This window comes from Pteropus medius, unplaced genomic scaffold (assembly GCF_902729225.1).
Source record: "Pteropus medius unplaced genomic scaffold, Ma_sr-lr_union100, whole genome shotgun sequence".
Taxonomy (NCBI): Eukaryota; Metazoa; Chordata; class Mammalia; order Chiroptera; family Pteropodidae; genus Pteropus; species Pteropus medius.
Genome location: NW_024344371.1, coordinates 6,698,982 through 6,722,248, shown reverse-complemented (window position 1 = coordinate 6,722,248; position 23,267 = coordinate 6,698,982). Strand labels below are relative to the sequence as shown.

The 23,267-nt window shown below is 34.7% G+C and overlaps 1 protein-coding gene across 3 annotated transcripts in view; it reads left to right on the top strand.

Moving 5' to 3' along the window:
• Positions 1-4,629, top strand: part of PRKD1 (protein kinase D1) — a 277,719-nt gene extending 273,090 nt beyond the window's left edge. For all 3 annotated transcript variants that reach the window (XM_039870448.1, XM_039870449.1, XM_039870450.1), the window contains 2 exons: positions 3,229-3,314; positions 4,127-4,629. In XM_039870448.1, the coding sequence (XP_039726382.1) occupies positions 3,229-3,314; positions 4,127-4,345 (305 nt within the window). In that variant the 3' untranslated portion in view covers positions 4,346-4,629. The remainder of the gene's footprint in view (positions 1-3,228; positions 3,315-4,126) is intronic.
• The last annotated feature ends 18,638 nt before the right edge of the window (positions 4,630-23,267 follow it).

Genomic DNA, 23,267 nt, shown 5'->3' with positions numbered 1-23,267 from the left:
TAGAGTCATGAGACCCTGTATTTAAGCCTTATTCTGAAAAAAGGTTCCTAATAACTTGATTAATGCATAGCAAATAGGTTAGTCAGTTTGGAAGTTGTGAAAAACCAAGAGAAATAATCCCTATGATAGGAAGAGATTACATCTCTTCTAGAGATTACAATTCTCAAATACAATTGAGAATTGTATTTGCTGACATTTTGAGCTAAAGTCACAAAGATATACATATATTTACATGCAGGGATATATACGTATATGTGTATATCTATGTGTGTGTGTATGTATGTGTGTGTGTGTGTGTGTGTGTGTGTGTGTGTGTGTGTGTGTGTTCATGCATTTAAATACATAGAAGTATGGTAAAAACATAACTAAAAAGAATTTAATGTTCATTATTGGAAACATTTTTAAATTTAGTTAATTTTTGGCATTCTCATTAGTTAATAATAATAAGTCAGTGGTATGGCCTGTCTACTGTATGCCATAGTGTTTAAGAGTATGGGCTTTGAGCCAGCCCCCAGGTTTCAGCCTCACCTCTGTTACCTAGATGCTTTCTGATTTCGACCAAGCTACATGACTTTTGAAGCCTCAGTTTTTCCTATTATATAAAATGGAGATTAAAATAATAAGTACTGTCACAGAGTTATAAGGACTACCTAAAAATAAGAATGCAACATTTTTCAAAAGGAAAACCCTAAATCGTAGGCCATATGAATAATGTCTATGTGTACAAGTTAATTATGCTGGCAGTTAATTATGAGGAAAATTCTGGTCATTAATGAACAGGGACATTGAAAAACAGCTAGTGAATATTAAAATAAGGATGCACAGGAAGATGTGGGCATCTGGAGGACAACTGAAGGTGAGGTTAAGGTGAATCACTGTCACCAAGATTTGAGGAGCTGTCATACAGAATAGAGTCAAGTTTTCCATTGCATCTAGAACATAAGTAGGATTAATGTGGATACATTATAAAAAGACAACTTTGGGCACAATGTAAGAGACAAGAATTCTTGTCATCAGTATCATGCAATACAATTGACATAGAAAGAGATCAGACTGCTGGAAATAGTCGCTAGGACCCTAACTAGTTATATTTCAGAAATACTAAAGAAAATATTTTTTCCTTTGAGTAAGATATTAATTAAATGGCAAAGATTTAAAATGGTGCATTTTGTCATTGTATGTGTGCGTGCACACGTATGTTTTGCCTTTGCAACTAGATTGGGAGCTTTTCAGGGGCCCAGATTTTTTTTTTTAATTCTGCCAATAATTGCCAACAGTAATTCCTTAGGGAAGATTTGGTGAATGAACAGATGAATGAGTGATTGATACATACAGGTGAGGAACACTGCCAATAAAGAGAACAGTGTAAAAAAAAAAAAAAAAACCTTAGAATTTCTTTTTAGAATGTGTTTAATGAAAGGCATTCACAGAGTACATTTAATGCTGGATTGTGTGAGACTTAATTAATAAAAAGGATGCTTTAAGAGTTCCAGAAACAATGACAGGTAAATGGAGCTCTCAAACACTAATGATGCACCTATTTTCTCAGTAACACCAGGTTCCCAACACTTAACTCCAGGTTCCAACATTTAATAGTATATCATTTCTGTTTTCTGCTACAAGAGCCAGAAAATATATTTGTACATACACAACTGTACACAAACACATATTTATACACGCACATGCGCATATTCCCTCTAATTCTCTCCTTAAATCCTAAACTATTTTCTCTTGGAGGTACTTGTCATTACTTTGCTGTGCTTATTCTGATCACGTGGGTACTGTGCCTGTAGTCAGACTTGTGGTTGTATGCTTCATTCAGTGGAACAATTTTTTCACCCTCACAAATTCCGTTTTCTTCAAACACTTCTACTTTCTCCTCTGGCAGTACGTCCCTCCCCATTAGGCTGTATGGTTCACCGTTGGGGCCCATTTGGGCACAAACCAGACCTTTTGTTGAGTTACTATACTCCTACCTTCCTAATTATAGAATTCAAAGCAGAATGAGTGAATTAATAACATGTATTTATTCCCTGCAGTGTCTGGGGAAATGCAGTGCTGTGGCATGCTTACAGTAGCACATATGCTCCCCCTTCACCCCTCAACCTCCATTTTTGCTCTCTGACTTCACAGCAGCAAGAATGGAAGGTGCACTTTACTCACCAGTGAGTAAATCATGTGAATGGATGTTTTAAAGCACATGCCCAATACACAGTTCACCCAGAGAACTATACTTTCAAAAGCTCTATGAGAACACATGTTTGGAATTTGAAATTGTACTAACTACTGTGTTTCCTAAGGTATCCCAGTTAAGGCAAGGGTGTATAGGCTAGACAGCATTTAAATGTGTGCTATTACGTTTATTTTCTCCAATCAAAGAATTCTTAGGTGTTTGATTCTACAGCCCTTGCATGCAGGCAAATACTGGAATATTAGTATCAGAGAGACACAGTTCTGGATTACCAAAAGACTGTAGCAGTCATTTCTCTTGCCTGATAATGAGAGGGATTCTGATTCATTCTGATTGAATGAAGTGATCTTTGTTCCAGGTGGCCTCTGAACTGTTGTGACAGTCCGTTTTTTTCAGGTCCATACAGGCTGATGTAGACCAAACAATGCTCAAAGTCACCTGATTCAGGACTTGGCGCTTGGGATAGTTGAGGAATTAATTCACTTTTTCTTTTTTTTAACATTGAAAGAGACAAAAGTATTTTCCTGGTGGACCATTGGTTTTTAGGTTACAAATTTATCATGAGTCCTGGCCCATATTATGCTTTATAGTTTTCCTTTTAAATATAATATCCAGATGTCCTTTAATTCAAGACTATGAAACCCATTATGTGTGTTCAAACTTTAAACACATAACAAAATTAGTAAATGCTTTCTCTTTGAAATTAGTTTTATCTTGCCATTAGTGTAAGAGATATTGAAATGATGTATATTTAAATAAAATTTCTGCTTTAGAAATGTATCTTAAAGACTAAACCAAGAGAAATTCAGATTATACTCACACTTAACAATAGACTCAAACTCCTTCATCCACAATTGTTTCCAGTTTCATTTTTCAGCACTGAAAATAAAATGAAAACCAAGGTTTTAGAATTCTCAAGACAAATTTTCTTCAGGTTTTAGTGCTTGTTATTGTTATTAACTGTGAAATAAACTATAAATGAATTATATGTTTCATATTTGTCATTTATTTTTACCAATAATTTAAATTTTTTTCAGCCATTGATCTTATCAATAATTTGCTGCAAGTAAAAATGAGAAAGCGCTATAGTGTGGATAAGACTTTGAGTCACCCTTGGCTACAGGTAAAAATTAATTATTGGATATTTTCTGTCAGATGAGCTTCTAATTATTTGTAAGATCTTGAGAGTGTATGTAAAAATATATTTTTTTTAATTTTTAAACTATAATTCTAATATCGGTTTATTTGGATTAATAACAATTTAGTGTTTCTTAACCTCCCTGCCAGGAAAAGTTGACAGGGGAGAAACACCACACACACACACACACACACACACACACACACACACACACACACTTGCACACACAAAACCAAAACAAACAAATGAAAAAATCTAAGAGTCATAACAAAACTCCAAGGACCAGCTTTCAAATGCATCTATATGTGCACTCCTGATAAATAAATGTCCAAGTAGATACCTATCTGGTCATATACTGTATTCATTTGTAATCATATTTTTAAAGCCTAGACTAATATTCATGGAACAAATGCATGGCAAATATAAAGTATATGCGTGAGTGTTTGCTTTTAAATATTATTATTTTCACATTGAACTTAAAGTTTACAAAAATGGCACTGAAATACTGAAGGATTCTTTGTAGTCACTAATCTCAAAGGAATACCAGCATTTCTAATTCCTCACCTGCAAATATTTATTGCCCACCATATAAACAGTGTGCATTTGCAGAGTTGAGGCAAATAGGATGGCTTTGGTGCTGATGCCGTCACTTCAGGGTGCCTGATGGAAGACAAAGTACTGTTAGAGTGCAAGGCAAAAGGGTAACTCATCAATTGTGAGAAACTGACAACATATGAAACAGTGTTTTAATGAGCTTTTAATCGTCTCTATGGTAATATTTTGGAATTTCTTCCTAGGATTATCAGACCTGGTTAGATTTACGTGAGCTGGAATGCAAAATCGGGGAACGCTACATCACCCATGAAAGCGATGACTTGAGGTGGGAGCAGTATGCAGGCGAGCAGGGGCTGCAGTACCCCACATACCTGATCAACCCAAGTGCTAGTCACAGTGACAGTACCGAGACTGAAGAAACAGAGATGAAAGCCCTTAGTGAGCGTGTCAGCATCCTCTGAGTTCCATCCCCTATAATCTGTCAAAACACTGTGGAATTAATAAATACATACGGTCAGGTTTAACATTTGCCTTGCAGAACTGCCATTATTTTCTGTCAGATGAGAACAAAGCTGTTAAACTGTTAGCACTGTTGATGTATCTGAGATGCCAAGACAAATCAACAGAAGCATTTGTATTTTGTGTGACCAACTGTGTTGTATTAACAAAAGTTCCCTGAAACACTAAACTTGTTATTGTGAATGATTCATGTTATATTTAATGCATTAAACCTGTCTCCACTGTGCCTTTGCAAATTGATGTTTTTCTTACTGGAGCCTCAATTTGGTAAGAGTCTACAGAACCTGTCCATGAAATAGTTTTGTTCTGTGCCTCCCATCGGTGTTGTCATTATAAGCAAACTCTTGAAGAGTAGATTATTACCAGTGTTCTATGAACAACTCCAAAACTCATGTGGAAAAAATGAACAATGGAGGATGGGGGAATGGATATACAATTAATTTTAAGTCACAAATGCATGAGCATTTAACTTTATAGTTTCAAATCCTTTACCTGCCTGGTGTGCCTCAGTATATTTAAACTCAAGTAAATACTCCTAGGCACGCCTACTACTCTTCAGCCTAAATGCCTTAGAAATGTAAACTGCCATATATAGCAGGTATATTTCCCCATTTCTTACAATACCCTGCTGTACTATGAAAAATCAGCAGCTAAGCAACATTTTGCCTTTGTGTATTTTTCAATAATAACAAATAAATATTCTTGTCAAAATATGTGTCCCTCTGACTGAATTATTTTAATTTATAGTTCACACTAGTGTGTTCAGGCCAATTAGGAGCAGAGGTATCTGCTCAAAACACAGAAAAATTCTCATGGTCTAGAATTTAGCTTTATCTGTTCTGAAGCCATAAGAGTATATTTTCAAGTGTAGTGAAACCCTTTCTGTCTTGCATGTCATTTGTTTCAAAAAGAAAAGAAAGCTTTCAAAGAGAGAAATGACCAAATCCAAACAGGATACTTGGAAGCATAAGTAAGAATATTGCAAACAGCAATCTCAATGTAGCTTCCTGATTTAGTCAGTATAAGCCAGGGATGTATTAGAATAATGGCTCTAGTTTCTATTTTATCTAACTAGAAGGTTCTGAATGAACTACAAAAAACACATAAAGACTGGAAAATAATTCCTAAAGAGAAAGGCAACTGAAGTGAAGTTCTATAGCCTGGGGAAGAGAAGATTTAATAGATTTTAGGTGTGTGGTGTAGGTAATGTGGATAATGTGGGCTGTGTTTCTTTATAGCAAGATGACAATGAATTATGTATTATTGTTACTGTATAACAAAAAATTGTAATGACTGGAAGAATTTTATAGGTGTTGTGAGATAATTGACTATATTAAGTATGTTAAGACTACAAATAATATTACACTTTGAGAGATGGGGAAAAATAGTTGATTTCCCAATAGTTAGTCACTATTTTGTATTATTACTTATTCTTATTCTAAAGGATTTGAAATTTATTCTGTGCAAGTCTCGGGACACCATTCACACTTTTTAAGCAGAGGAGTAAGCAACATCAACAAGTTAACTCTGCCAGCAAGACAGAGTCTGGAATGAAGCCAGGGGAAGGAGTGGGCCAAAACTCCAGCTAAACTATTATATTAACACATGTGGGATGATGAAGGCTTGAACTAAAGCAGTAGTAAATAGGAAGGTAGATTAAGAGATACATATAAGAGATGTTAATAGATGAAATCAAAGGGACTTGGTGACCGATTGAATGTGGAATTTAAAAGAGTCTAGAATGAATTCTGGGTTTTGGCTTGAATGCTTGATGGAACTATTAATCTAAAATCATTATAGCCTTAGGATAAGTTCACGTTTGAACATGTTGAATGTGAAGTTTCTACGGAACACCAAGTTTGAGATATCCTGAAGGTATATAGATATGTGTCTGAAGTTTAGGGAAGAATTCTGGAGTTGAGAAAGTACAGACTTGGAAGTCAAAAGCCCATAATATGTTGAATAGAATGACAGACCCTTGGGAATAGAATGAGAAAGAATATGATCTTAGGACACAAACCTGAGAAGTATCAATCTGGAAGCTTCAGTCAGAATAAAAGGAAAATTGGAAAAGAATGTTCAAAGGTAGAATTAAATGGAGAAATATTAAAGAAGCCAAGGGAAGAAGTAAGTGTAAGAATGAAGTAGGCAACAGTAAAAATACTATGTACAGAGAATGATTTCTGCCTGTGGAACAGCCTTGCCAACTATTCCAGCAATTTGTAACAAACATGAATCTCCTGCTACAGAGCAGCCCTGCCAGAAGGACCTCTGTGTGGCAATGCTATTGACACAACCTACTATGCAGTGTCACTAAGGACAGGAAAAAGAAAGCAACTGTCAATGTTCAGAAAAAAGCGGGCCACTGAAAGTCATGCCGCTTTCTTTTGTCCAGAATATCAGCGATGCCTCAAAGAATCCAGTTTCACTGAATTGGCACCCACTTTTTATGCTACACACTATCAGTAGAGTTGTCCAGAATTTACATCAGTGATATATTGTACTATTAAATGACATGGGCAGGTCAGCAGTCTACATTTAATACAAGAGATAGATCAACATTTTTGATATAGAAGCATCTTCTGATTCTGACAGAATAAGAGAAATGACAGAAGCATATTTTAGGGAGGATGTATTCTCTGTCATTGTCACAGAGGCAATATTTCTTAAATAATGACATTAATAGCTCACCCAGATGCATAAAAATTGCCACCAGTCTCTTTATATCCTGAACCACCAGAATACTGCTCTTGCTTTTGGCCTGAGCAAGAGGACAGGACTGAGAAAAATACTGGGATGAGTAATTCTTTTAATATGTTCATTATCCCTAAGAAAAAGATGACCTTTGCCTTTAGTGAATAGAGACTATTTTGAGAAGTATATGGTCAGCGATTGTATTATATGTGTAAAGTACTACAATGAGAATAAGAAAACCATTTGTCTCCCCTCGGCATCTATTACCCAGTAAATGTTAAGTTTGACTACCTATGAGAAGTGATTATGTTTTGCATATTGTTTGTTTAGACCTCTTTTAAGGAACCAAATACTGGTTTATCTGAAGATACACTAATTCATGAAGAAGGGCCGACTGCTTTTACCAAAAGAGAACAATCTCGCTCAGCCTTTTCACACCGCCTGAAACTGTTCTCACCCCACCCCCTTCCCTGGTCAACTCCTACTCATTCCCACCCCACCAGAGAGAGTCTTCATTGAAAACCTTTTTATCTTGAATGTGTATCACACTTTCCTGTTTCTTTTTCATGCCATACATTTTTGTTGTTCTTGTTGAAAACTGAGTTTTTAACTAATATATTGTAGCAGCTCTGTATTTTGACCCTTATCCATCCTCCTAGCATGGTTGTTGTTTTTGCTCTTTGTTTAGTAACTTCCCAGGATAAGTTCTCTAGAATCTGTCTCTCCACCATCCCCCTCCCACCCGCCAAAGTATGCAACTTCTGATGTCTCAGCTCAGTTTTAGTTTGCCTTTTTTAATTTTTATTTTTAAGCCTGGCTTCTTAGAGGCCAACCTCTGGGACAGCATAAATTAGTGGTCAGACAATGATAGTTCAGAGATGGTGTTTAAGCGCCTTGGGCCAATAAGGCTTCTATCTTTTGCTGATGGATCTAAGTGTCCCTTAGGTTCAAGCGGTTTCTTTCTCTCAGATGCTTTCACTATCCGTGTGTGCAAGGTCTTACACTCAACCCAGTAAAGAGTAGGTGCCTAAGACTCAGTCTCTTCTGAGTATGTATACAACTTCGTACATACTTGTACCCTTTCAGCCACCAGGGATATGTGGAAACTTTCTCTGTATCACCGTATTAAATTTCTGGTGGTTCTACCAGTCTGTTTATTATCCCAATTAGTATTGTAACCTCAAGATAGCTGTAATGCTGCCCTTCCATAATTGTTTATCACTGAGATTGCTATTGTTTTTGACAATACCCCTGGATATGTTTTTTTCCATGTTCTGCTCCAAGTCAAGTCAGCTCCCTCTATCAGTAAAGCTCCTGGTTTTTCCCAGCCTTCTCCACCCTAGAACTACCTTATCTCAGAGCTAAGGGGATAGGGGAGGATAGCAGCAGGCTAAAAGGCCACAGACTCCCATTGTTCTTACTAAGGTTTAGTAGTTTTTCCTGAATAAAATTCATTGTATGCTCTTGGCCAATTTCCAAAGTCCTAAAATGTTTGTTTTGGAAAATTTGGCCAGTTATATAAAGGTTTACTGAGCTGCTCACTCCACTGTTCTGGAGGTTCCCAGAGATGATAATATTAACCTTATTTTAAGAATAGTCATAAGACATTAGACAAACACCTTGAAACTATATATAATCTATTATAAATAAGGAATTAGGAGAAAATATTCAGAGAATTCCAAGTTTTCTCATTTATTCAGATTTCTCATGATGAGCTACTAAAGTATTAGGTAGTTAAATATTAATTATTTTATGAAAGCTAAACATCTTATTTTAAAAATTTTATTTAATCCATTTCTCCCTCTTTCCGGTTCTGAGTGTTTAAACAGGATTATTCCCTGTACCCTAGTGGGCAAAAAAAATTCTCTATCTCCACAACAAGGTATGAGTGGGTGTGGGTGTGGCCCACATGAGCCCTCAAACTCTTAGCTAACTGTGGCTAACAGCAGTATGCCTCTTGAGAATGTGCCAAAGTGTTTTTCCATACGCAGAAATTTGGCACTACTAGAAACTATTCTGAATGTTTCCTCAGCATCTTGAGATTTTTTACTCCTTTGTCCCTTTGGTTTGACTTGTTTCTCTTTCTCCCAGCTCTAATTTTTTCTCGCAGGTTCAGAGAAAGAATTTTTTTTTTTAATCTACCTGACTCTTACGATTCTTGCTTCTTTCAGAGAGAGTCCACCTCGCACCCCCCCCACACACCCCAAGTGTCTTTACTCCATTTGGCATCTACCAACAAATTATCCTTTAACTTAAAACAAGCTCTGCTTCCCACCCTCAACAAAACAATATAAACAAACCAAGCTGGACCTTACTTCTCCTTCTAGCAAACATCTAATTTCTATCTTTTCTTTCTCTGGCAAATTCCTCACTTTTTTTCCCTTTTGGCTCCTATGTTTATTTCCTATGGTATAAAATTTTTATTTTTACCATAAATGAATCTCTTCTCAGGAGTCATCAGTGGTCTCTAACTAAAAATTGGGGGATTTTCTCTATAGAATACAGGTTAGAAACCCAAATTTAGAGACAGGCTAACTGGATTGAATTCGGGGTCACTGTGAAAGCATTATAACCTCAAGTCTCTTCAGGAGTGTTGTGAGAGGTTAAACACAATTACGCATATAAAACTCTTTAGTTCATCTTGGCTCAGGATGTTAATACAACCCTCAATAAGCGATATATATTATCTTTTAGTCATTCGACAACTATTTTTGACAATTTCTACGTGCTGGGAATATAGCAGATGAAAAGACAAATGTGGTTACTGCCCATATTCCAAATGAGACCTTGTTTCTCTGATGTCCTGCCTCCATTTATTTCGATGGACTACTGGAAAGGGCATGAACTTTGAAGCTTAATAGACATAGATCCAAATACCAACTCCAAGCCAGCCTTAGAGTCTCTGAGTCTACTCAGGAGTAAAAAGGCAACGATGCATATTTTAGAGTGCAATTGGGATCACTAAGTAAGATAAGTATTCAATTTCTTAGCCAAATTGCTGGCATATATTCCAGTTCAACAAATGTTAATTTTCTCCTGTCCCCTACCTCTATACACTTTTCCCAAGATTTTCTTATTTTATCTTTCAATATTTTCTCCTTCTGATATGATTCGTTTCCATGAATTCAACTGTTACTTTAGCTAGCACTCCCAAATCCGTATTGGCCACCCTGAACCCTCAACAATTTAGTTTAATCTCTTTATGAATCAATAGACTACATCTATCTAGAGGTCCCACCATGACTTAAATTCAACACCTTTAAAATCTCTATTATCATTTTAACCCTCAAATCAGCTGCACTGTAGACTTTTAAGTTAAATCTTTTATTTCAGGCTTTTCTATCTCCTATCTGCTCTACACAACTCTTCTAGATTTATCTTCCCCCAAATTGCTTTTATCATTGTACCCACATATTCTGAAATCTTTAAAACCTCTGCTCCCAGTTATCTATAAGATAAATTTAAATTCTTTAGTGTTACAAAAGCTGTGGGGGCCAAAATTTAATAAAGAATTATTTAATAAGAATTCTATGTAGTCCATAGATTTCTGAACCACAGATAGAAATTTTAGGGCTTAGAAAGAAACAAATTACACCTTTTAAAATTCATTTTTTATTTCTATAACAAGACAGGAAGCTGGGGAAGATGACCTCTAACTTATCTTCTAATCATAAATTGCATGAAAGCATACTTTAATTTGAATTTCAAAAAGGTGTCAATGATGCATATGTTTTCTAATTCAGAGGGGCAAAATCTATTTTGAAGAAGAAAAAGTCACATCCTTCCCTGGATCTCCTTTGTATCATATATTGTGTTCAGGAACTTTTGACAATAGATGGTTCTTTTAAATGAAATCGACTACCAGTTACTCTCTGCTGAAAAGTGTGCATGTCTGTGGCAAAACTTATTTTTTCTGGGAAATGGGAGAATCTTCATGCCATATGCTGTTTTTGAATATAACTAAAACCCTTGGATCTTTTCCTTTTAGCCTGGCTTGGTCTGAGAATTAAGGCTAAGCTTTACTTGAGCTTTGGACACCTAGTGATCTCGATTTTCAAGAAAATTCAAATAGATATTTTTATTTTCTTCTTATAATTTGTCTTTACACTTGAAGGTAGACAACTGTCTAGTATTGGTTGACTACTGGCTTCCACTACCTTCCACAGAAGCAAGGATGATTAGAGGCAAATAACCGAGTGTAATCTATATGATTTGTCTCATGTAAAATCTCCAACAAACTGGATTCTTTGCAGATTTCATCCCTCTAGATTGAGGCTGAAGAGCAAGAAGGATCACTTGAGTAATGATACAAAAGTAAGAATGTGCCTGATATGAATAGAGGAAATGCCCCTGATGAAGTAGAGGGTTAATTTGGAGGTAGATCCAAGAAGTTGTCATTGTCCAGGTTAAGTAGAACTGGATTATCAAACTCATGAACCAGGAAGAAGAATTCACACTTTGTCCCAAAATAAGTCGGAAGCTATTGGTCATTTTATCAAGGGACGTTCTGAAATTCTTTATTTTGCAGTTAAGAAGGGGATAATAAAGGTTTTGTTTGGAGTCCAAGAACTTAAATATTATTTTAAGTCATGCTTATGTTCATAAAGTGATTAAAAGTCTTTATTTTTTTAAAGTAATACAAGCAGAATCTAAATTAAACTGACTACACTTTCTTTACTTCTTTTTGAGGATGGAGAACTTCTTTACTATCAGATGTGAATCTCTTCCTCATACTTGATTCCCTCTCTCAGACACACAGATAAGCTAAGAACATCTCAGAGGAGATAGTGACTTGAAGTATGCTCTGTAGGCAAAACTGCAGAATAAGCCACACTTGGACTTCATAAAATTGTAGCTTGCATACACAGAGAAGTAATCATTAGAGCCAATTATCTTCAGACAGACTGATGTTTCAAATTCTAATTACAAAGTTTTAGCCTCATTAACACATGTGCTTCATTTTATATCTTGGCTACCACATTTTATTGTTACAATTCATTAAAAATAATGTGAAAAATGAAGACGATCATAAACTTTATCATACAAGCAGAAGAAAAAAATAGCGCCTGAGTAATGATAACAACACTTTATATTTGCATAGCAACTTCCTTTTAAGGAGCTCAAAACATTTCACAAATGTTATCTCATTAATCCAACAAGCACAGCAATAAAAAATAATTTCTTAGATCTCTGAGCCATGGAAAGTGATGCATTTAAAAAGCTATAATGTGTTTCTAGTGTTGCATATTGAATTATGAACAAACGAAGTGAAGTATTCAGATTCATTTATTTTTATTTTAAAATTTGCATACAGTAATGTTAGCCTTATTGGGTGTACATTTCTATGAGTTTTGACACATATAGATTAATGTAACTACCACCACATTCAGGATATAAAACAGTCCAGTCACTCCAAAAGACTTCATGATACTTCTTTGTAGTCAAACTCTCCCACATTTACCCCTGGCAAACACTAATCTGCTCTCCATCCCTACTGATTTGCCTCTTTCAGAATTTCTTATAAACAGAATTACAGAGTATGTAATCTTTGGTTTCTTTCCCTCAGCAAAGTGCCTTTAAAGTTCATCTGTCTTGTGTGAGTAGTATTACTGAGTAGTATTCCATTGCATGGATGTACATACATATTCACCTATTACAGGGCATTCAGGTTGTTTTCAGCTTGGGTTGATTTTTAATAGAGCTGATATATAAATATATTTGCATACGGATTTTTGTGCGAAAATGAGTTTTATTTCTCAAGGTTAAATACACATGAACAGGATTGCTGGGTTACATGGCAAGTGCCTATGAATAAGAAACTGACAAACTGTTTTCCAGAGTGTCTGTATCATTTTGAATTCCCAGCAATGTAAAAAAGTTCCAGTTGTTTTACATTCTCACTAACACTTGCTATGGTCACTCTTAAAAATTTTTTATTTTAACCATTATAATCAGTGTACAGTGTGATATGTCATTGTGGTTTCCAGTTGTATTTCCATAGTGGCTAATGGTACTGAATATCTTTTATGTGTTTATTTCCCATCGGTATATCTCCTTTGCTAAGATGTCCAACTGTTTTGCACTTAGTTCTAGGAGTTTTTCTAGATTTCTTGGAATTTCTATACAGACGATCATCCGAAAGTAGAGGTAATTTCATTTATTCCTTCCCAATCTGAGGCATTTATTTCTTGGCCCATTGTATCCAAGTTGTCAAATTTAGGTACACATATTTATTTGTATTCTTTTATTATCCTTTTGATATGTGGAGCCTGTAGTGATATTGTCTTCCATTCCTGATTTTAGCCATTTGTTTCTTCTCTCTTCTTTCTTTCTTAGTCTAACTTCAGGTTCATCAATTTGATTGATCTTTTCAAAGAACCAGCTTTTAGTTTAACTGATTTTTTCCTACTTTTTTTTTTTTTGTTTCAAATTTAAATGATCATGTCTTTGTTATTTTCTTCTTTCTGCTTGCTTTGGGATTTTTTCTAGTTTCTTAAAGTGCATCTTAAATTGTTGATTTGAAACTTTTATTTTTAAATAGCATTTTAATGCTATAAATTTCCCTCTAAGCATTACTTTAGCTGTATCACTCAAATATTGATACCTTGTATTTTAATTTTTAAGTTCAAAGTATTTTCTAACTTCAGTCTTATTCTGTGACTCAGATTATTTAGAAGTATGTTCTTTAATTCCCGAATATTTGGAGATTTTTAGTTATCTTTCTGTTATTGATTTCTAGTTTAATTCACAATGATCAGGCAATATACTTTGTTTGATTTCAGTTCTCTTGAATTTATTAAGATTGTTTTATGACTGAGATATGGCCTATTTTGAGAATGTTCCATGTATACTTTGAAAAAATATTCAGTCTGCTTTTGTTGGGGTGGAGTGTTCTACAAATGTCAACTAAATCCTTTTGATTGATGGTGCAGTTTAGGTCTTCTATGTTCTGGTTAGTGTTTGCATAATATATGTTTTTCCATCCTTTTATTTAAATAAAATAAATAAATAAATATAGATAGAGATATGAGTTTATTTTAGATATCATGTAGTTGGGTCTTGGGTTCTTAAACATGAATTATGAAAATCTTTTTCTAATTGATATATTCAGCAATTTAACTTTAATATAATTATTAATATACTTAGATTTAGGTCTACCATGATATCCTTTTTTCTTTTCATTCCCTGTATTTTTTCATTCATTTCTTTTCCCTTTCCTGCCCTCAACTGAATTGTTAGAATATTTTTTACACTTCGTTTTGGTTTATTGTTGAGTATTTTACAATATCATTGTAATTTTTAGATAGTGGTTGATCTAAGGATTATAATATACATAATTAACTTTTCACAGTGCATTTAGAATTAATTTTTTCCACATCAAGTAGAATATAGAAACTTTTCTATATTATAAGTTCCTTTTCCTTTCCTTTTCATGTTGTAGCTGTAATGCGTATTACATCTATATATATTATATATATACAAATTACATATATATAAATATATCAAAAACCCCATCAGACAGTTACAATTTTTGCTTTCACCCATTATACATATTTTAAAGAGCTTAAAAGAGAAATTCGTCTATTATATTTAACCTGATATTTGCTATTTCTGTCCATCTTCTTCCATAGCTGATATTCCAAGTTGCCTTCCAGTGCTATTTTTATTCAATCTGAAGAACTCCCTTTTGCATTTTTTTTAACAGCATTTTTTCTGACAACAAAGTCTTTAGTTTTCCTTCAACTGAAAATATCTTTATTTTGCCTCCATTCTTGAAGGATAATTTCACTGGATATAGACTTCTGGGTTGACATTTCTTTTCTTTCAGTACTTTAAAAATGTCCCACTGCCTTTGGCTCACTGCTATCTGGATTCTGATCAAATATCTGCCATTGTTCAATATTGTCTACAAAATGCATGCAATGTTTCACTTTTCTCTGGTAGCTCTCAAGATTTTTTTGCTTGTTGTTAGTTTTCAGGAGTTTGATTATGATGTTTCTGGGCATGGATTTCTTTGCATTTATCCTGTTTAGGTTTCACTGGCCTCAATGCATCTCTAAGTTTACATCTTTGGGCAAATTTATAAAGTATTCAGTCGTTATTTTAAAAACGTTTTTCTTAACCACATGCTTTCTACTATCTTTTTGGGACTCCAGTGACCTAAATGCTTTGCCTGGGAATCTGTCCCTGGGAATCTGTCCATTTTTCTCCATTTTTTTTTTTTCAGATTGAATACTTTCTATTGATCTATGTTCAAGTTTACCAACTCTTTTCTCTGTCATCTCCATTCTGTTCTTGAATCCATCCATTGAGGGTTTCTTTTTTCTTATTTCTAAAGTTTGCCTTTGGTTCTGTTTTTACATCTTTTATTACTCTGCTGAGACTTTCTATCTTTCCATTCATTTTAAGAGTATTTGGCGTCCTGAACATTTTGAATATTATGGTTTTTGTCTTGTTTAAGTCTTATGGAGAATATTGAGTTTATTATTTGTTTCTTGATTTTAGTAGTAATTGATCTTGTTAGATTCAGATTACAAATTTCTACTTGCTTTCTGTGGGCTGTAGTTCCAAAGACAGTTCAGTTTTTAATGTCTTTGCAGTGCTATTTGGACTTGTCTTTTGCGTATACCACCCAGGGGCAATCTAGGACCTGGGAAATAGTCTCTACCACAATTTAGTTCTCAAAGGCTTTAATATGTTAATTAGTTAGATTTAAGGCTGCACTACTTCTAACCTAACCCAAGAGTTTATATACAACTTTTTGGAATTAGTTTCCTGAGCTTCCTTCTCTCTGTGATCTCCCTGACACCTTCTATCTCACAAGAATCCTTTACATGGTCCTCAGGCTAGTAAGCCAGGACTTTAGAGTCCCTTCTCACTTCTATGACTGTGTTTGTCTCCAGGGCCAAGCAGCAAGAGTGTATATAGAGAAAAAGAAACAATGGGGCCAATTCCCTACATACTCTCTTGAGACCAGAGTCAGTCTGGCCAAAGAGAAGTGCTCCCTCATTTGAGTGTGAGGTGCCTGCTTGATAGTCACTGCTATTACTGTCACTGCTGCTTTGGAGTTGTCTAGGGACTGAGATGAGAGACAACAGAAAAAAAACACAGACAAGATTTTCCCCATTTTCTCTGACTCTAAGGATCTCCTTTCCTGCTCATTAGCCAAGAAATAGAGACTTCTTCTGGAGATGTTTCTGTTCACATTCATTGCACAGCCCCAGGTTTTAGGTTGCCTTTGAGTTCATTGCTAAGCAGTGTTGAGAAGAAAAAATGGGAAGTTCATCACTCATTTGGTGGTATTTCAAGTTCTGGGATATTTCTTTCCCCATTTTGTATGCTACCATTTACTTTCCAGAATCTTCAGAGGGCTGCTCTCTGCATTATGTCCAGGGTTTTTCGCTCATTTGGGGAAGAGACAGGGTGGAATGTGTTTACCCCATTATGACTGGAACCAGAAACCAAAGTTTAGATTTCTTGAGTCCTTGTCATTAAACCAATCTTGAAAGTATGCTTTAGTCTAGAGCCTAAAAACAAATGTTTAAACAATAATAGTATGTAAGATTTAAGTACTAAAGTTGCCAAAATCCCAAACATTTTATTTAACCCTGTCATATAACTCTGAGGGTTATATGATAGTTGTTTTCTACTTCACAGAGAGGGGAACTGAGATACAAAGATATTAAGTAACTTACCTAACATCAAACAGCTAATAACTGATGGGAGTGGGGGGGTCAAGATTTGAATTCAGGTAGTCTGGCTTCAGAGATCAAGCTCTTAATCATGCACATGTGCTTAGTTCTCTATTTCTAATTTCTCTTTTCATTTTGTTTCAGTGTACATGATATTGTACATTTATGTGAGAGCCCTGAGTATAATTGCTATAGATACAAACTTAATTTATTTTACCCTTAAGTTTAGGAAGGAGTAAAGATTAGTTGAGCAAAGAGATGATATTACCACTTCTCAGAAGAGCCGACAAAATATTTTGAGAATCAAAATAACTTTAAGGTCCCATTGATCCTTTAAAAATATGTGGGTATCAGCTGAATTTATTCACACAATTCTTGTTTTGCCCTCAGATTTTTAAATTTTAATGTTAACTGGAAGAACATATGGAGGGTAGGAGGTTTCTGTAAAATTCAGCCCCTGCAAAAAAAAAAATGTTTTTTTTAATTAAAACAATAGCTTTCACTTATCCATAAAATTAATACTGCAACCATGGCACTAATGCAGTACTATAAAATGTGAAACTTGTGGAGAAGGGCTGGTCTTGGGCCACCACAAGATAAGTACAGAAATTGAAAGTCTAGGGATTTTTATGGCAATTTTGCAGAGTAACTTTGCATTGTTGAATATAATAATTAAAAATGGACTTGTATTTTATTGTTCCCTATTTTTATTTTATTCTTATCATAATTCATTTTTACTATACTTTCCAAAAGAATAACTGTACAATAGATTGGAAATTGAAATAAAAAGCAAAGAACTGGTGTTATTGAACAAAAAGAGTTCATCCATCTGGTGCTAGCAGAGCCAAACACTAAACACTGAAAATTGCAGCAGAGAAATATTGGCTATTTTATTATGAATGATGCCACCCAGGAGAATAGGAAACTATGCTCAAAAGCCTGAACTCTCCAATGGCATGTAGTTTACAGATTATATGGGGCAAAATCACAAGACACTGAGAGTTAAGGAGTTTGGAGTTGTGCTAGGAGCTGATTGGTCAGAAGTAATAATCATCTCTTCAGGTTTTGAGGACAATTCTGAGGTTTGTTCTGCTGTCCCTCTGTCCGGTCTCATGGGAAAATAGCCAAGGGATCGTTCCACCTTAGGATTTAGAAGCTGAAACATAACTTAGGTCCAGATACTATCTTTAGCCTGCCAGAGGACTGGACCTTATGACCATTAGTCAAATTTGCACTACTGTCTTGTGCTGCCTTGGAGTTTGCTTGTTATTCAGGGGAAAGTCTAGATCTCTGAGGCCGGGTAGGGATAGTGAGAGACAGAGAGATGATTTCTAGAGCCAGGATGTAAAGCTAAATTTTATCAAAGTCATAAGGACCCTTGCTCTGTTTTCCTGGTTCTTTACCGCAAACAATTTGAGAAGTGCTACGCTAAGGCACAATGACTGCCTTTTAATTCTAAAAGCAACAATGACGAAATCAATTAGAACGAAGTTTTCTGACCTGGTTTTCTTTCTTCAATAATTCTTAAAGTATGCCTGAGATTTTAAGTAAAGTTATGTTTGTAAGAGAGGAAGACCTGGAGAAAGATTCCAAGAGCTGATTTTGAATCTGCCTGAAAGTTGATGTTTATACATATTTCTTTTCCTTCATATTTTTGGCTTGGATGGTAAGTCCCTCAGTCCCATCACAAAGAGCCCAGAAGCTGCCATGCATGGCAGGGGAAACCGGTGAGGCCAGGCAAGGTCCAGGCCAGGGTTTCTCAGGGAGTTGGAGGTCCTATTGTAGCACCATTGCACTGCAGTCTCAACCCTGGCAAGATAAAGACAAGAGAAAAAAGAGAAGGCAAGTGCATCTCAGGACACGCTCACTATTTTCCTTATTCAGCCCACTCAGTAACAAAACATCTCTCACTTTTTAAATCTAATCAGCTCAATTAACACCCTACTAATATTTTTTCACCCTCATGCCACATAAACATTGGTGTCTGGTTAAACATGAATCAACCAACTTCTCCGGGGTTCCCTGAAGTATCTAGAATTTGATCTTAATGTAAGTTAATGTATTGCAACAAACGCTAAATGTGTTCTTAGAGAAAAGAACTATCTACAGTGTGGAGGTTGTATTCCTTGTGATAAAGTTTTACCACATTTAATCAAAAAACTCTAAATTTGTTCAAGACTTTTTTTCTTTTTCATTCTAATTGACCCAATCTTAATATTGTAAAAAGGAAAATATTTATAGAATTGGAAAATTGGGCATATTAATGTCTCAATTTGTTCTAAAATATTAATAAGAATTAGTAAAAAAATACAGGAAAGAAAAATGTCATTAGTTTACTTCACATTCTATGAACTAGTCCATCGATGTTGGTTTATAACCTTCAGATATCAGTCTCCTGCATATATTAAAGTCTTTCAGTCTACTTGGCCACACGATCCTGTAAAAATTAAATAAATGTTCTTTGTCAGGTAGGAAACAGTCTTTCATCCAGGATTTCCTGGAAATTCTTGGGAGTAGTCTGAGATTTCTCCCAGTGTGATATCTCTTCCTTTTGCAAAAAAATATTTTTGATCTCCCTATGTTTTCTCTAGTCTGCATTTACACAAATGTGAAACATAACCTTTAATTTCTCCAAATTATCACTTCCATGAGGCATCTGCATTTTGTAAACCTTTCCTGAAGGTCAGAGTTGATAATAGTTTCTACTTCCTAGAACTTTTACGAGCATATAGTGAAATTATGAAAGTAAACTGCCAGGTATGTAGTAAACATCTAATAAATGTGGCCATTATATGTTTAGGGATAGTGGCATGAGGTTAGAATGGCACGGGGTACTAATGTTCATTCACAGCAAATAGAATGAAATGAATATTAGACTTCCTTATTCCCTTTGACGTTTCTTTAGCCCAGTTAACATTGGGCATTTCTTACTAGGTCAAATTTGTTTTCTTAACCTGCTTATTATTCTTTCAACCTGACTGTCCACATTTCAATTTCTGTTCCTTCTATTAGGCAGAAGAACTCAGCGCACATACTCTCTCTCCTTTGTCTCATGGCACCCATGTCCTCTGGTATGATGGAGAGGAGGGAAGATTGGGGTCAGATATGAGACCAGTAATCTTTTGATGGACAGTTTCATCTTCCAAACCCAAGTGACCTACCAAGGAGGAATTGTTCTACCACCCTAAGAGCTAGAGTCAGATAGGTCAATCAGTTGTGAGATTAAAGGTTAAAGAGGCTCCCAGATTATAATTTGATTTTACTCAAAACTGTTTCCAGAAATGAAACCACCATGGAAACAAAAAGAGTTTGATAGTGTGGAAAATTACTCTTAGAAAACTAATATCAAATATTGTTTCATATTTAATCTTCTAATAAGCTGTAAGTAGCAAATATGAAAAAGAAATAAAGATTTTGAATTTACTTGTAATCAATTCATTTAAAATTATATTGAAAAAATTCTTTCCAAAGAAATAAAATCTGAGATTACCAGAACTCTAAGAAAAAAAAAAAACAACTTTCAGATATTTAACTAAACTAATTCTTCTATTTAATGAGTTTTTAGAGATTGCTCACGTATTAGCTTCCTAGGGCTGTCTTAACAAATTACCATAAATTTGGTAGCTTAAAGCAACAGAAATGTATTCTCATAGTTCTGAAGGCCAGAAGTTCAAAATCAAGATGTCAGACAGCTATGTTCCCTCTGAAGTTTCTAGTAAAGAATCTTTCCCCTCTTTGTCCATCTTTTGGTGGCTCTAGGCATCTTTGACATGTGGCTGCATAATTCTAATCTCTGCCTCAGTCTTTACATGACCTTCTTCTCTGTGGCGCTCCTCTGGGTATCTCTTAAAAGGATATGTGTCATTGAATTGAGGGCCTACCCTAATCCAGGATGGTCTCATCATGAGACTTTTAATGTAATTACATTCACAAAGACCATTTTTTCAAATTAAGTCATATTCAGAGATGTTAAGATACAGACACATCTTTTTAAGACCACAAATCAACCCGCTGCAGCTCAGAAAATAGATAATAAACTGAGTTGGAAGGAAAACTTTTCTAGAAAAATATTATTAATTGGGTAGAATTAATTAGTATGAAATAGTAAAAAGTACTCTAAAATCTGATTATATTTTAGAATATATAATAATTTTAGTAAAGCTAACAATCTATTAAATGAATTATACTCTGTAAATTCGAAAGCAACTTCTCTTTTCCCTTAAGAGTATTCTTTATATTATTATGTATGATTGCTGAGATAGTTAGCAGATACTTTCATCAAAGGTAAAATCAATTTCAGTTGAGTCCTTTTGAAGATCCATATTAGTTAAGTTTGAATTTATAAAATATAAATCATAAATTTCTTAAGTTGAATGAGGACTTCCATTGTAGAAGAGCTAAAACTTACCTGAATTCACTTAGAGACTTGTTATTTGAACAGATATTCATATAGGTTAATATTATTCCATATTCTGGAAGAAGTCCCAGTTTGATGAGATTGAGGAAATATTAAAGTTTTAAATCTTGACCTATATCACAGATATATTAGAATATCAGCAATTTCTTACCAATTGGCTAAGCAAACTAAAACTAATTATTTTTTATATCAGAAGATAATTAACACTAGAAACATGAAGCATTTCATATCTACTTATCTAAGTTAGGTTTTGATCTAAAGAAGTCTCAGCCACCCTCAGAGTAAATCAGTAGACTATCATAATGTGCCTTTAATTATGTTCATAAATATTCATTTGGAAAAAATGTATCATGGTTTCTATTTCAAGAACAAAAGCTGGAATATTAAACCTTGCTTTTGTCTAGAACGTTTGGTTTGAGGCTATTCTTTTTAAGACCTTTCTCTGAGGAGATTATTATGCTTTAACAGTTCAGTTACTGAGATGTGACAAATTCACTCTATTGAATTATAAACAATTTCTCCAAGGAGCAGTCCACTTAAACCAAAGGTGAATGATTTTAACTTGGTTTAATAATTGGCCTCATCATTTTCCTGAGACCATGTCAGCATGAGGAATTAATCAAGGGATGTGGATCAAAACAATTATCAACATAGGACATCAGTAGTTTAATAGTCACCAGCAAAATTATTAGAATGCCAGTTCTTGAACAATAATATTAGCAGACTTTTTTTTAGCACTTGCTATTTGTCAACCACTGCCAGCTCTTTACATGCGTTAACTCATGTAATCCTCATTACAGTTTCATTATTATCATTCCCATTTTATAGATGAGTAAACGAAGGAGCAGAGAAAATAAATAACTTATAGCTAGGAAGTGACAGAGCCCAGATATGAACCAGCCTGTCTGGCTCCAGAGTCTTTTCAACCCCGCAAAACTTAGTTTTTTACTTAATATACAACAAACATTTTCTAAACCATAACATTATTTGAAAATGCTACTTTCACATCTATACAACATTCTTGGGCTTTTAGTGTAATTTATTTTATTATTTCTGTATTGTCCATTTAAGTTTTCTGTTTTTCTCTTTATTTTGCTGTTACAAATAATATTTATACAAATGTCAGAACAACATTTTTGTAATTTCCTTTTTAAAAATAGAACTGATAAACATAAGAATACGAATGGTCTAAGGTACTTAACGCAAAAGCATCTAAAAAGCTTATATCAGTTTACAACCTCAAGAGTACTAGCTAGATAACAAAAAATAGTATGAGCAAAGGCACAGAAGGATAAGAGAATATGGTAAGTTTAGGGCATGGAAGAGTGGCAGAGGCTGAGACAAAAGAAGTGGGCAGGGTCCAGACCATAGGGTACAGGGAAACCAACGAGTAGATATTAAGCAGTCTCAGGCTTCTAACTCAGCTGTCACACTCCACTGGATAACCAGAAGAGAAATCAGATGAAAGGAATAGGCATTTTGGGAGGAAGATAATGAGATCATTTTAAAATATATCAAATACAAATTGTGTATGGCATATCCAGATGGCTATTTTAGATTTCTTAATCCAGGACTCAGGAAGCCAGGGCTTCAGATGTAGATTTGAGAGTCATTATTATATATTAGGTTACTGAAAACTGGTTGATCACTCAAAGCATATTAAAGGAAAAGAGAAGCCGGAGCATAGAGTTTTTGGAACAACGATGTTAAGAAGAAGTCTTATAATCTAGCTTCTCTAAACCAAAAATTTTTGAAATATAAATAACTGTAATTTTGTGATAACTAGCACTAATCATATAATCACATCATGGTTCTGAATTTGTGTAGCAATAACGCCCACTTTCCGACTGACTCATGTATACATATCAAATGGATTTAAAACGTTATAAGAGAGGGACCCAATAATTTTGCCTTTGAAATACACATTTAGGACTTAAGAAATTCAATTTTGCTCTAGAAAGGAAATTTTGTAATAAATTAGAATAGTAACATGATACATACACTCATCTCAAGAACCAGGAATTTGGAGTAATTACCAAATTTTGAGAAATTAGTATAATT